At 40.7% G+C, this 15067-nt stretch overlaps 1 protein-coding gene across 1 annotated transcript in view; it reads right to left on the bottom strand.

The window, feature by feature from the left end:
- SEMA6A (semaphorin 6A) overlaps nt 1–15067 on the bottom strand; it is a 133860-nt gene that overhangs the window by 81470 nt on the left and 37323 nt on the right. Inside the window, exon 2 of the mRNA XM_017731398.1 lies at nt 1348–1485. Coding sequence (XP_017586887.1) covers nt 1348–1447 — 100 coding nt within the window. The 5' untranslated portion in view covers nt 1448–1485. The remainder of the gene's footprint in view (nt 1–1347; nt 1486–15067) is intronic.

Below are 15067 nucleotides of genomic sequence, written 5' to 3'. Positions count from 1 at the left end.
GCTCTTTGAGGGAGTCTATTTCTTTAGAAACTCATCTACTGCTTCAGTGTTTTCAGCTATTGTCTCCTAAAAGCATTGTACCTGTTAAGCTTGGCCAAAGTATTGATTCATAGCATGGCTTCAGCAAAGCACCTCAAAGCACCATGTGCCAGAAAGTCTGGTGACAAAACTGGTCAGAAAAAGGAACTTCTCTCCGAACCAGATGCTGAGACCTCTTGAAGAAATAAATTAAGACACCAGGCAGGATTTACATGCAGAAGTTTAATCCTTCTGACCATGTCCTACATGCAAAATGCCAAGTTTAACTGTCAGGCTATTTTCTGTTCAGTAATGTTTCCTCTGTGACTCATGGATCTGGAACAAACTGGGGGCATTCATGTCCACTTCAGCATGCCATGCTGCAGAGGAAAAATTATCCCATGTTCTATTTCTCCAAAAGGATCAAGGCTGGCACATTTTTGCAAGAATGATTAGCACTACCCTTATAGAGTGTGAAAATGTTGGTGCTGAAGATCCAGTGGTCACACTAACCATGTTTCACCTGGGTTCACTTCAGAGCAGTTCCTCCCTGTTCTTGTATCCCAGTTGTCTATTAACATTTGCAGCACATCAGGTGTGTCCTGGAGTCTTGTCTTTCAGATTGGTGTTACACATGACAGACAAGTTTATGGGTGCCAAGGTCATTACAAAGCACAGTAAACATGGACAATTTAAAAACCAAATTCCTGAACAAAAAGAGAATTGAACACAAGCCTGCTCTTGGCTGACTTGCTACACCCTAGCAAGAGTAGGGAGAGGCCCAGATGCTAAACATCCTTATAAACATCCGAAACTTTGAAGAATTTTCTTCGCAATAATCACAACTGCGCTGAAACAAATGTGAAAGAATCAGTTAAGTCAAGCCTGATGTCCAGAGTAAAATGCACAGAAAGCTCTCCACCTGTTTAGCCAGCAAATTTCAATATGACTTGCAGCTGTTGGTGTTACACTAGATTTTGGAGAGTTAGCCAATCTCTACTGGTAAGAAAAGGGAGAGCTTCTGTCATAAAAGATTCTTTGTCTTGATTTGGTTTTTAGCTACAATTCTGGCTTGGGAAAAAAATGCCTAATGCTCAAGCAGAATCCATCTGAGCTTAAAGAAGTAAGTTCAATTATTTGTATCAGATTAACGAATCATAAGACCATGTGAAAAGTCATGTTCCTAAATTAGTATCTGAGAACGTAAGTGGCTGATATGGGTGAAATCAAGAAAAATCAACTTTATCCACTGCAACTGTAGTAAAATAATGTTGATTTGACGTCCCCTGATCAGTATTAAATGAAGTCCTCTGGCCTCCTCATACTTACAGTTGCCATGCGAAATACTGATAGGCTCAGAATCTTCTGGGAAACCAGCCCCAGCAAAATGTAGCAGTGTGAAATATAGCAGCAAGGCTTCTGACCTCATAGTAGTTCAGCTGTGAGGCTTCACTTCTTCACTTCACCCTGTGGAAGACAAACAAGAGTTTAAGTGCCTTCTGTTGAACCAGAGCTTCAAAGAGTCTGTGAAAAGTAGAGGGAGCTGTCCTCCTCAAGCCTCTCACTGAGGAGGAAAGGCCTGAGGAGACATGCTGTGTTTCTAGGCAGGAACTGCCCTGCAAAGCCAGTTATTATTCAGCCCATGCCCCAGCAGGGCCACATCTTGCTTAAGGACAGATTTAAGGACCTGTGTGTTACAAAAAAATTTCTGCTTCTGCTGCTTATTATGCAATGAAGATGCTTCATCTCCTGCACTGATCAACAGCTGACAAGTTTTCCAAGAAATATTTTATTTTCCCCTTCTTTGGCTAACATAATTAGATGCTGACATGATGACACACACCATAAATAAAAAAACCCCCACACTACATTATTCTGGTTAAAAAGAGATTAAGAGTTATACTACAGGACTGATTCATACCCTGCAGAGTTGTGAATCAAGTGAAGAAACACTGAGACAACTTGATGGAGCATTCAGAACATGTCATTGGGCTTTACCATAAAAATATACACCCATAAATTTAGGTGTCGTAAAACCAATACCCAACTTGTGATAAAATAAGGAAGAAAAGAACTGTCTAAATCCAGCATTTTTTTCCCTGTGTTCCATTAATGCATTCATTCATTCATTCATTCATTCAGATTTCATGTACAAAAATATCCCTAAATCTTAAAGATAAAAGGAACCACTGAGGTCTTTGGATACAGTGAAAGAAAACAGCACATAATACAGTAAATACTTCATAATTCTCAGGCAAATTTCACAAAGACATTGATCTGTAGGGGAAACCAGTGCAAAAGTGGGGTTTTCTTTTCATCCCTTCCAGAATTTCAAACCTTTGATGCTGCCTGCTAAAGATTCCTTTTGAACAAAGCTATTTTACAGTGGTCTGTCAGTCATTCAAGATTCATGGGCAGAAAGTCAAACTTCATAACCTACATAGTCTTTGAAACTTAATCTGGCAAACAAAGTGCTAACTTGCCCTTCTGCAGCACTATTTAATATTAGATACCTGTGTCTCCTGTCTTGATGCCAAAAAAAGCATTAGCAAGTCTTAAATGTTGGATTCCTCATTTTTTAACCAATTGAAAAATGTCACAATAATTAATTTGCCTCATCAGATGCTGGTTTTCAAATAAAATTTCAGTTCCTATAAATGGTTTGGAAGGGGGGATCTGTTGCAGGGGGATAGAGTCCATAACGACTACTGATTTATTACACTTTCTGTTAGTCTATTATTATTTCAACATGCAAATTGGAAATTTGGCTGATTCTCTATTTCTATTAACAAAATAACTGAGAGACCAAGTTAGACCAAGACTAGGAAAAGAAAAATAATGTAAGGCAATGACTGACACCTTAACTTAACAAAGTGTTAGATAGATGGCAAAGGATAAAAACAGCACAAACACATGCAACACAATGCAGACACTGTCTGTTTTACCTTATAGGAGAATGCATACTAAAAGATAGTACATACAAGCCCCAAGAGAAGCATTTCCATCTAGCACTGGTTAGGCCAATAGCTCTGTATGATTACTGACACAGCTATGTCTGCCTGCAGACACTTTCTCTATGCATTTCCTCCATTTCTCTCTTTAGTCACCTCTTACATTTTCTTCTGACTGTTAGCTCTCTGGCATAGGACCCATTTCTTTCTATTTGTTGTCATTTGGGGCCCTTTGGAATGCCCAAAGAAGAAATAAGCAGCAGAAGTAAATAGCATGCTTGGAAAAACAGTTTCCCTCAAAAGGTTTTAATGAAAAACAAGATACACACATTAAAGGGGCTAATTCCTTTATCTCTACGTAATTTTTCAAAATGTCACTTTGCTGGTTTAAAAATTTTGCCCTTGGAAGTACACTGCAAAATGACAAAACAAAATGCCTTACTACACAAATTGATTGAAATTATTTTCTCCTTGAAATTGCTACAATCCAATGTACAAATCTTTTCTGAAATGTACATGAGCAAAAACAGTTTAACGGGAAGAACTTAGGAAGCAATCCAGTTCTTCCACTTAAACGGTATTCATCCACAGTATCAGTCTGCAGGCTAACAATTCAAACCACTTGGCTCACAGTGAGACTCTGGAGCATAAGAATAGCTGCTTTCTGTTACTCCCTATCAGCACACAATTCACTATCTAACAAGGAGTGTCCTGTGAGGAAAGCATCACAGTATGGCAGACGCAGCTCTGCCTCTCTCCTTTAGAACCTGAAAAACTTTCCCCATGGGTGATTCTGCACCATCAGTCTCTACTGCTCATTCAGACGTGTGTGCTGCTCTGTGTAAATCTGTATGGGAGAAAGCTTCCAGGAAAATGAACAATGCCCAGCAAGCTTACTTTGTGATTTCATGTGCATGCTATTGGGCCAGATCTGCTTTCTTTTACCTGGGAAAAAAACCCCAAACTGGCAAATGAACTGACATAGATTGGTAGGTTTATAAGCATATGAAATTCTCTCTCCTTCTTAAGGGGATTCTTTTGGGCAAGAAAAGAGGGAGAAGAGAGGAAAAAAGCATAATTCTCTGTTGCTCTGGTACCAACATAGTTCAAATTCACAAGATGTGTATGCAAAATATCTACTTTGACATGTCAGTGATTCAAATGGACTACACGTGTATCAGTGTCTGTGCCAATAAGTTGACACTGAGGAAGACTAAGCTGCATCCAAAGGCAGCTTTTTATTCAGAGGTAATTATTCAAACATATTGCCACTTTTGCAATTCTTACAATGGCAGAAAGAGCCATACTGTTTCAGTGGGATTTCAGAGAAGTGTGGATTCAAGAAGGTCACACTTATTTTTAGTACAATTTTCTTTCTGGTTGGACCCCTGGGAGTGATGCAAATGTTCTCACTTGCAACTGTGCTGAAACTACTTGCTAATCAAAAGTGCTTGTGAACGCAGTGTCTGATGAAGACAAGTAGTTAGACAGTGGTGCCAACTGAGTACAGGCACTGTCTCAAAATAAAAGTTTCGCAAACATCAATGAAGAGCTCTCCATCCTTCATGGAGAGATGTGAACTGCAACCCAATCTGGCCTGCGCTGAGGCATACTGGTTGAGAGAGAACCGGGCCTGAGAACTCCAGTTCTCCTAGTCCGAAACATTGTTATTCTAGTTGAAGGAAGCTACCGGTGACAAGAAGAGTGAGTTTTGATGGTCTTTTACTATCAAGCATGCTATTAAAATACAGCCCTGCAAGTTTTTAAGAGCATGTTTTATAATCTATGTCTAATCCAGTGACTTGTAGTCATTGACTTGGCAGAGTAGATTAGATTTCTTCCAAGCTTCAAAAAACCCACAAATAATCTGCTTTTTGCATTCTTAAACCAAGGTAAATAGGAATTTTTTGGAACATACATTACTGCTCTGATTCTTCTTTCTGAAGATGATGTTTCAAATACCTATGTAAGACATCTTGTTCTGGCCACTTGTGTGTTCCCTCCTTTTTGTCTTATTATATTTAAATATAAACAAACCACATGATCTCTTAATGTATATAGAAATCAAAGTTTTGCCTTCTGAGGTGGAAGAGATTTCTCTGTTTGTGCACTTCAGCCCAAAGATGAATCACTTCTAAGTAGTATGTTTGGACACTAGCACAATATAGTTGCTATTACTGTTATTTTTACTTAGTCAAAGTCTATGTATACATGTACATATACATATACATATACATATACCACCCACATATACATGCTTGGCATAGGATAATTTACTTTTGTAAAATTCATGCTGTTGGCATGAAGGAGTTTCTGAAGCCAAGAAAGTAATTATCATTTCAAAACAAGGAGAAAAGTCTAATTTTCCTGTGCCAAGTGCCTTCCACAATGGCTATCCGTGGCTATTCAAGCCAACAAGAAGCCACCATGACAAGCTTTGCTTTTTGCTGCCTGGTATTTTCAGCATTTACAACAGTCTGGGTGGACATGCATATAGAATATCTGCTTGGCTAGGCAAAGAATTATGTGGTTCTTGCCCTAATACCCTAGTAGGAAGGTTATTCTATCTACAGCTTGTTTGTTCCAGAAGGGTTACACAAATCCAGTGAAAAATCTAAACAGATGAGCGAACTTCCAGGTAAACTCCACAAAAGTGCAAGGCCAGATTTGATCCTGAGAGCAAATTCAACAGCAATAGCAATGACTGCATAGGCACATCTTTAATGAAAGGGATGACCTTTCATGTTAGAAAACCTCCCATCTTATAGCTTCGACCTCACTGTACATTCAGCTAATCCCAGAGTAACTCCAAGAAAAAATCAAAGTATGCAACCATGAATTTTCCCATGGCACAGTAAAACTGCTCTGTAATGAACAGATCTTGTTATATTCATTTATTACAAAACTTCTTTCTACTATGATCGGTTGTGTTCATACACAACAGCTGCACTTCAATCCACAAATTATTAAGCTTAATGTGAGAATCACCAGAAAAGATTCCATGGTCTGTGTTATGCATGAAGCAAGGCCAGGAAACCTACTGGCCCTAAAAACTTGCGACTGTCTTCAACAAACTCTTTCATTTCTACAAATATGTACAAATAATTTATTCTTCAAAAAGACAGTCCAGCAAGAAGGTACAGCATTTAACCAAACACTGAGGAAACTAAAACTAAAGCCAGATGAATTTGAACTACTGCATAAAGAAAAGTGAACAACAGGGAAAGCAGCAGCCTACATGAACTGGTCCTGGAAATACTCAGCAAATAGCCCTTAGAATCATAACCATCAAAAGCAAAAGTACCATTAAAAAGCAGGGAAGAACAGAGGTTAAAAGACTGGAGATTCTTCTGTGGTAAGAGCTTTAAAGGCACACAGGTGATTTAGGAGCCCACGTCCTACTTCAGTGTCTCATCAAAGCAGACTCACAGAGCAAGATCTGCCCATACATAAAAAGCAGATATTGACCTACACAGCACATGTCTTGCCGCGCTGAAGGCAGAGCACACAAACCAGTTGGCCAACCTGCCTGCTGTTCCCTGCTATGGTACAGATTTGCCATGAGATGCTGGCAAGCATCCTTCAACTCCTTTGGCTAAGCCTTTGGAAACCTCTGAGTGGAAAACACCATCACTGCTATTTACCCGTTTAAATTCACAGCTCCTGGAAAGGGAAAGACAAGAGTTCTGCGCAAGTCAGAGGAAGGAATTAGGAGTAATGCAACAACAACAGCAAAAGAGAGGAATACAACCTGAAGGCTGCAGCTTCCAGAGAATGAGGAAAGTTAGGCTGGCACAGCAGAGCTGTTCAGGAGAGCATCCTTTGTCTATGCCTGTCTGTGTGGTGTGTTAGCTGCGGCTCAAACACCTCGCATGGCTGCACCAGGCAGCAGAAGGGCTTGTGCAAAATGCCTGCTCTGAGTGGTGCCAAGGGGATCAGACAGATATGAGTGAACAGAAGCTCAGCAGGTGCTTGGGAAGCTCAAGAGAGATGAGGCACAAGTGGCTATCAGCAAGACACAGCATGGAGTGCCAGACATTGTAACTGAATTGGCAATGGCAGGACAGTGCCTGGGATGGACAGCTTCTTCACCCGTATTGTCCTTTCTCTACCAATTGCTGCTCAGTCACCTGAATGGTGCTGCAGGTGGCTACAGAGACTCAATGCCAGCTCCATGCCCATCATCACTACCAACTTCCAACATCTTTTTGTGACTGATGGTGCAGCCATCATTCATCTTTCCTCTCCTGTTCTGCTCCTGTTGTCTCTACAGCTGGCCATACATTTCATGTGGCCAAAAAAGCACTCTTGCACTCCAGGTAGCTGGCCCTTATGCCAGAGAGACTGGTGCATGAATGCATTGGTGTAATCACCTGAACTCCTTCAGGTGTCGTAGTAACAAGGGATTGCTCCTGAACACTGGTGAGGGCAGAGAGGCAGTGCCTAAGGGAAGCCCACACCTGTCTGGCAACACTGTGGACCCTAAATTATGTGAATGAAGCACCACTCTCTCCCATTTGTGCATATCAAAAAGTTCTCCCTGACTATAAGAGTACTGCATGGGTGCCCTCTGCTATACATGCTTTACTAGCATTATAATTGAATTCAGTACTGCTTACTCATTGCCCAGCTGCTGTGGGCTGCATGCCAGGCATGACTATCAGGCCCAAGGGAAAGAAACCAGTAAGAGTGATTTTGCCACATATAGTAAGCAACAGTACCTACCTTCATTAAAAAGAATAATATGGACTTCATTACTAGTTTAATGAAACACAAATACACGGGCCATGCAGATTTCCTCACAACGACTTGCAAAAATGCATCTAAAATAAAATTTTGGCCCAAATACAAAGTATTTTCACGCAAGTTTCAGGGGTACTTGCTTATTTTGTTCAGGTTTACACAAACCTGAGCCTATACCAACTGTTCTCTCCCCTCATTTGCACCTTTACAAAGCCATACCCCATGCACAATAGTGTCACCTATGATATGTGGCATCACTACCTCCTGCCTCAGTAAGCGATAAACTGAAAAGATCTGGAGAACCCCCAGGCAGCAGTGATGAGCCTCAGCCTGTCAAACGGGAGTAGCAGGTGTCAAGTCAGTAGGCAAAACTCAGCATGCTTAATGCCGGCAACCTGTCCTCTCAAGATCCACATTGCTGCTCCTGCCAGTGCAGCGCAAGAAGAAAATGTGAAGAACAAATGGAGGCCTAAATAGAAGAAACCCTCTGCTGACCTGAGTGAGACATCTCTGATGACTGCAGCGTTAATAGGATGCTGCTGCTCAGAGGGGAAACAGTCAGATGGAAGATGAACATCCCCCAGATGGAATGAGAAGCATCTCAGGCCTATCGATTTTGGTTGTAACCTTTACTGTAAACAGTCCACGGGGGCCTCATCAGCCACCTGTTCAGTGATATTTGCATTGAAATATAGAGCCAACGCAAATGAGAAAATGGCCACAGTTCCTTGCTAAAGCATCTGCTCCAGCAAGATGCATCTATCTGTGCATCACCAGCAGCAGCACAGGTACAGGTTGTAAAGGAAGGGGTAACGCAGTGGCACTAGCTCTCTCACACGGCTCTGAAACAACAAATGCTCCACTTGTCATGATGTTGATGGTGGTGGTAGTGATATTATATCATGCAATATTTCACTTTCTAATAATTGCTCAGTTTTATACTGAATTCAGGCTTGCCAAAACTGGGAGGAAAGCCATCTGTGCCTGGAGGATGACTGCCAGAAACATTTGCAATTTTATTTTGGGGTTATAAACCTGCAGAATGGAACAAAGGCAATGCCTAAATAACCTCTTTCACTCAACACCCCCAATCATACAGAGCAATAGACCTAAACTCTGGAACAGCTTGGTCAGTCATTACAAAGATGTCTTTATTATTTTTAAAAGTCTCACTCATTTAAGAAATAAAAATAGCTTTATTGATTATTTGTGGGACTTCAGCAAAACTGTCAAGATTCTGAATTGATTTGAGAGCTAAATGTAGCAATCACTGCCTTTTGACAGGAGAGAACACCACCTCTAATATATACTTTGCTGTTTCATCTCAGCATGCTTAATAGAAAATAGATACACTACCAGCAACACCATTACTCTCTCCAACACTCATTTTGCCTGGGAAATATCAGTGCCAGTCAACTGACCTTCTATTCCCTAATCTGATGGAGGGAATAAAAATTATGTAGCTGCAGGTGACCCAAAGCTGTAGTGGGAGAAAAATGTGCCCTCCCTTGTTTTCTTCTCCTTTTGGACAGCAAAGGTAAAACACAAAGTCTGGTATGTTTTCACAACAACATTTACAAATGTCACCGATTAAAAGTTACACATGGTCCTGCAAGCATTGTCTCAGCTGCCACATGAACATTGCAAGTGCATGTAGTGATAGGACAAGGGGAAATGGCTTCAAACTGGGAGGGTGCTGAGGCACTGGAACAGGCTGCCCAGAGAAATTGTGGAGGTTCTACTGCTGGAAGTGCTCAGTATCGGGTTGGATGGTTCTTTGAGCAACCTGGTCTAGTAGGAGTTGGAACTAGATGATCTTTAAGGCCCCTTCCAATCTAAACAATTTCATGATTCTATGATTTTAATATCATCATGGTTAAAGCTCAGTGTAATCACAAATAACTCTCCTTTGCTTTTTGTTAATGCAAGAAACACTCAAGCACTTAAATATGAACCCTGGCTATATTCTTCAGGACACTTGTCCCATTCACTTGAAATTAAAGTGTCTATGTTCTAATGTGATGGAACAGTAGAGAAATGCAAATCCTCACATTTAAGTCAGCTGTTAATCAGAGCACACTGCTTAGCTGTTGTGCAATTTGACCAGTTCTGCCCCTAATCCATTTATGCAAAAATTGACTCATTTAACCTGCCGTGATTTACTTGAAGAGAAATAGCAAATTTTGTTGGGTTATTTTTCCAAATGGCAACCAATCAACTTTGTCATGAAGTGATTGATAGCACATCAAACTACATATCTACCCTAAAATGTGAATGAAATCTACTGTAGTACTTCAAATAGTCAAGAACCTTACCATTTACATAATATTTACTCCAGCAGTGGAAAATGCACTACCCGAAAGTGACAGTCACCACTGCAGAGTGCACCATTTGATCCACACAGCAATAGTCTAGCCATGGCAGGAAAACTCAGGCCAAACCTCAACATCATATTCTGGGCAGGGAGGCTCAGCACAAGGACACAGTGTGGTCAAGCAATCCAAGTTAAGACAGGCAGAAAACAGGGAAAGGCTTTTCCTTCTGGAAACCTGGCAAAGTCTTCAAGAAAAATTATGTTTGTCCCTGGCAGATAAAAAAAAAAAATCCAGATGAGCAAAGAGTTCTCAGTATTTTTTTATAATTTTATCCCCTAATTTGTTTATGAATTAGTTATGTCAAGTTTCTCTATAACTTACAGAAAAGCATTAAAGAAAAGCATGAAATAGACTACCACAAAAATGCAAAGTGTCAAAAAATGAAAAATGTCCACAAAACAAATGTAATCCCTAAGAGAAAATTTTAAATTAGTTGTGGATAGACACAGGTAGAAGAGAAAACCAGAAGACTCCGAGTACTAAGAAAACAAAAACTAACTGGGAACATTGCCTCTTAGCATCACCTCTGAAATCTCTCTCCCTCAGACAACCATCCACTGCCATGGGCCCATACAGTCACAGACATTCACCCAAATTTAAAAGGCTCACATCACAGGAAAGGTTTTCTTGTTAAAACTTTAGAGTGATTTCATAGATCTCTATCTTTCATGATTACTCTTCATTGCCAATGTTTTTTTGCTGGTATTTTTGGAAGCTTTAAACGAGTAGAATAAATCTGACTCTGAGACAGAAAATCCATCTAGCTTGCTTTTCCTCTGAGATGAGCACGATGCTTACAACAATCTAGCACCTGCAGCTTGCTAGTAATTGCTAGTTGCAAGTGTCAGACTCTGAGCTTTGCTCTGTCTAGATTCCCATGCCCAGTAAATTCCCAAATTTTAAATCATATAAAATCCAAGCAGCTTTATGGACAAATTAATACTAGAAAGTACCCTATCCTCAAGAATGAGTAAAGAGATCAGCTCAATATGCCAGCATGACATATTTTCCATTCTTCTCTTCTTTCCACCACTTCAGAGTTACGAAGAAGACAGAAGGCATAGCAAGAAGTCAACAGATACCTAAGAAAAATACTATTTCCAGGATAGTGCTCAGACAAATGTTACTGTATGCTAACCTGGACATAAGGCTAAATACTGTAATTGAGTATATTTTAAAGAAAAACACTATATGCAGATATAATCAATAAACCTCCGAATATAAAAAAAAAAAATCACAATTCCTGTAGCTAATAGAACAGTTTAAGATAATTTTAATTACTGAGGATCTCTTATTCAGAGGAAACATCAAATAGCTGATGTGATTGCATTGGCAAACTTAAAATTGAGGTGGTGTGGGTCAGAAAAAGTAAGAAAAGAGATTGCAGTTAGAGTACGATGAGCCCTTGCACCACAGAAATACACTACTGACACACATTCACCCACACACTGAAGAATACAAGCATCCTTACACATTTGTTCACACCTGCTTCTTAGCACAGCATGAGGGAATTAGAGCAGCATAGAAGTCAAAGCAGCATTGACAAATGCCTGTAGTACAAGCTACAAAAGCAGTAGCTCTGTTATTATTTGCTTTGCTTCTTTGGACAAGCTGTGGAGAAAAAGGTTCAGTGTACCAAGAGAGAACAAGCCCACTGAGTATGACTGCCTGAATGGGGCATGATGGATGAGCTTCCTTGCAGATAGGAAAAACCTCTAATCCATTCTCCGGCTCATTGCTAGAGCGAGGCAAAGTCATTCTCTTCTTCTGCGGGAAATAACCTCTGCCTTTTCGATACCACGTGCAGGGCTTTGCAAAGCACAATCCAGACTGTCACCCAGATGAGACCGCAGCCTGTTTCCAGGTCCCACACTAGGGGAGGCTCAGCTATGCAGCCCAAAACCCCAAAGCAAGACAAAGATGTTTCTATATTGCTTGTGCTTCCTATGGCTATTTTAGGAATGATTGCATGCATTCAGGTTCCAACAACGAATAATGAGAGACACAGAAAGAGAAGTCATTTTCATGGCACCAGCACTCAGCTAGTGACTGAAACTGAAACACTTCTAATATTCCAGATAATTTTATAGAGCTGAAAAAACCTACTCTGTGTGTAACAGACAGATTGCAAGCATCATCTCAGCAATGAAATAACATCCACCAGCACCAGGATGGGAAGACTTGCTCTGGGGTTCACTGATGAAAGTTTGACTCTAACCAAAATACCAAGGCTTTCTCAGACAAACAAGGACCTGTTCCCAAACCTCGTCCTCCCCCACACCCTGCAACTTCAGCCTGTAATGGTGGGTGACACAGGAAAAGCAATGATTCATTAGCTGACTGCATTTAAATGAATTCAGCAAAACTGCTTCATGAGTAGCAACACACAGTTAAGGGTTTTTAACAAGCCTGCCAGGTGTTTTTTAACCCAAATGAATCCTTCCTAGCTTGCCTGACAGAACTGAAATTCCTGTGCAGGAACAAGGAAGGTGACTGCATAGCTGACAAACTGCTGCTGTTATTTCTTACCACTGCTTATGCGATTTATATCAAATGCTGCAGAGAGAGTTTCCTCTAATTCTAGGTTGGCCTCCAGAATGTGGACATCGAACTGATCAGCTGCCAGGAGCTGATCAACAGCCAAGACCTAAGTTCCTGCCAGCATTTAGAAGGAAATAAATGCACAAAAGACATTAGTCCAGAGAATCAAATTACTTTTCAATGAGACTCAAGGCTGTATGCACGGACCGTGCTGAGCTCACTGGGAAAGACTGAGGAGATCCAGGCAGGCATCAAGGTGTGGTGTTCTCAACTGGACTCCAATCTGGCATCCCCCCCTTGCCCACAAGTATGACCCAAGTCTTACAGGCTGCGCTTGCCTGCACAGTCACAGAGCAGTGACTCTCAAGCTTGCAGCACAGTCACACAGCACTTACAACTAAAGGGCATCGGCTTGTTTTTGTTTATGCCAGTGAAAATGCTGACACTGACATCTGCTAGATTGTGGAGCACTGATTCCCACTGGACTTCAGAAGGACCTGTAGCTGCTTTACAGCTTGTACCACCTGCATCAGCTCATGCATGAGGTTGCTTTACCTATTTATAAGCCTTCCAGTTACAGAGAATTGTATATATATAACACTTTCATCCTCATAAAGTACACATACTCAGATGAAGACTCAGTTAAATTCTGCTAACTTTACATGGGTTTTGGACCAAGTCTCCCATTTAATTTCAGGAAATGGAAATAACCACATCCAAATTCCCTGTGAAATTTGAGGTTATACCTAATCTTTTAAAAGAAGAAATTATTATTTTGCTTTGCATTCTTACTCTCTTAAAGAAAGTAAATCAGATGGTCTTGACCATGTTCCACCGTATTACTTTTTGTTAAAATTTTCTGTAAGCAATCCAAAACAGAATTATTCTTGTGGTAAACATCACTACACCAGCTTGAAGCAAAAGAGATTCTTTGCACATGAGTGCCCCTACATTCAACATACACTTGTGAAGAAGTCAATTTTGCAGTGTCTATGACCATATATATTCATAACTTCTGGTACCCTGAACAACACGAATAATGCCAAAAAAGTGTACTCTGATGGCTCAATAGCAATAGATTTTTTGGAAGATTTCTCTATTAAATAACTTGCTGCAACAAAGAGATCTGAAGAACACAATTTCAGGCACTTACCCTCTTCTGATTGAAAAATGTGACTTTGAAAGAAAACACTTAACCAACAAAATCTTTTCTGGAAGCTCTGAAGGACCCTGTCACCTGACACCTCAGGATGGTTAGCACCAGCTTTTTCTAGACACCAGCAACAGAGGTACCTTGATGAGACAGACCAAAGCTTCCAAATGCTCTCACAAAGCTTTCAGAAAGGAGAAAGACTTTTACTTAGTTCACTTACCAGCAAGCTATACCTACTGCATGTGAAGTCAGAAAAATGTCCAGCCACTGAACAAACAGCACTCTGAGAACATGCCAAAGAAAATTTTATTTAAAAAAACCCCAACATATGAATATTGAATGTGTTCTCACATGTTTAAAGCACAGAGGAAAAAAGGTGGGAATTTATTGATAATTTACCTCATTGAATACCAATGCCTACCATAACATCACTCCCCCATGCAGAGCTAGAAAGCAATTTTTTCTGCCAGAAAAGTACCATGCCTTTTTTCCTCTGGGATCCTAAAAGTATTACTTGCTGTCCCAGGCAGGAAGAAACAACCTGCACAGTTGTGCATGGAGGGGCATCTGCACAGGAGGGGCAACACAAACCTATGACTAGCAAGACGAAGTTGTGAACTGGCAATGCTCCACAGTAAACTGCTTCTATAAAGAATGCGACTAATTTGTGAGGCTGAAAACTCTGATGCCTCCATGATAAAGGCTGTGAAGAATGCTTGTATGTTTCCTTTCTGAATCCTAAGGAGCTCCCCACAATCCCTTCCCTTCCCAGCACTGACATGTAGGGTCTCTCTCTCTCGTAAAAGGACTTGGCTTTCCTTACACAAGAACAGATTCGGCTTTCCTAACACTGGAATAGGTTACTCCCCTTCTTCACACACATCCTTACGTTCCCCAAAAGCTGAGAACATTATTTCTGCTGCAGGCTCATGGGGACAGATTGTATCTTCCCTCCTTTTTTGGACAGCTTAAAGAAGATTGCTGGTGCTTCCCATAAATAAAAAGCTAGCACTTGATGTTCAAAGGATGACTAAACTTGGAATATATCTTTTAATGTACATTTTAATAAAGCTGACTCGTGACTCAATTTCTCTTAGCTGAATGTTGGTAAGCTCCAAAGGCAGGTATTAGACAGAAAAAACAAAGAGATGTGGTAGCTTTCTCCACATCTGGTACTGGACAATGAAGAAGATGGAGAGCAAGCTCCTTCTTCCTGGAGTCCGCCAGGCATATTACTTCTTTTTCTGCCATGGAGACAGACCGACTCCCACAATCTCTCTCTGCAC

This window comes from Corvus brachyrhynchos, unplaced genomic scaffold (assembly GCF_000691975.1).
Source record: "Corvus brachyrhynchos isolate BGI_N302 unplaced genomic scaffold, ASM69197v1 scaffold614, whole genome shotgun sequence".
NCBI classification, from domain to species: Eukaryota; Metazoa; Chordata; class Aves; order Passeriformes; family Corvidae; genus Corvus; species Corvus brachyrhynchos.
Note: the sequence above shows the minus strand (reverse complement) of the source record. Positions and strands in the feature narration are given on the sequence as shown.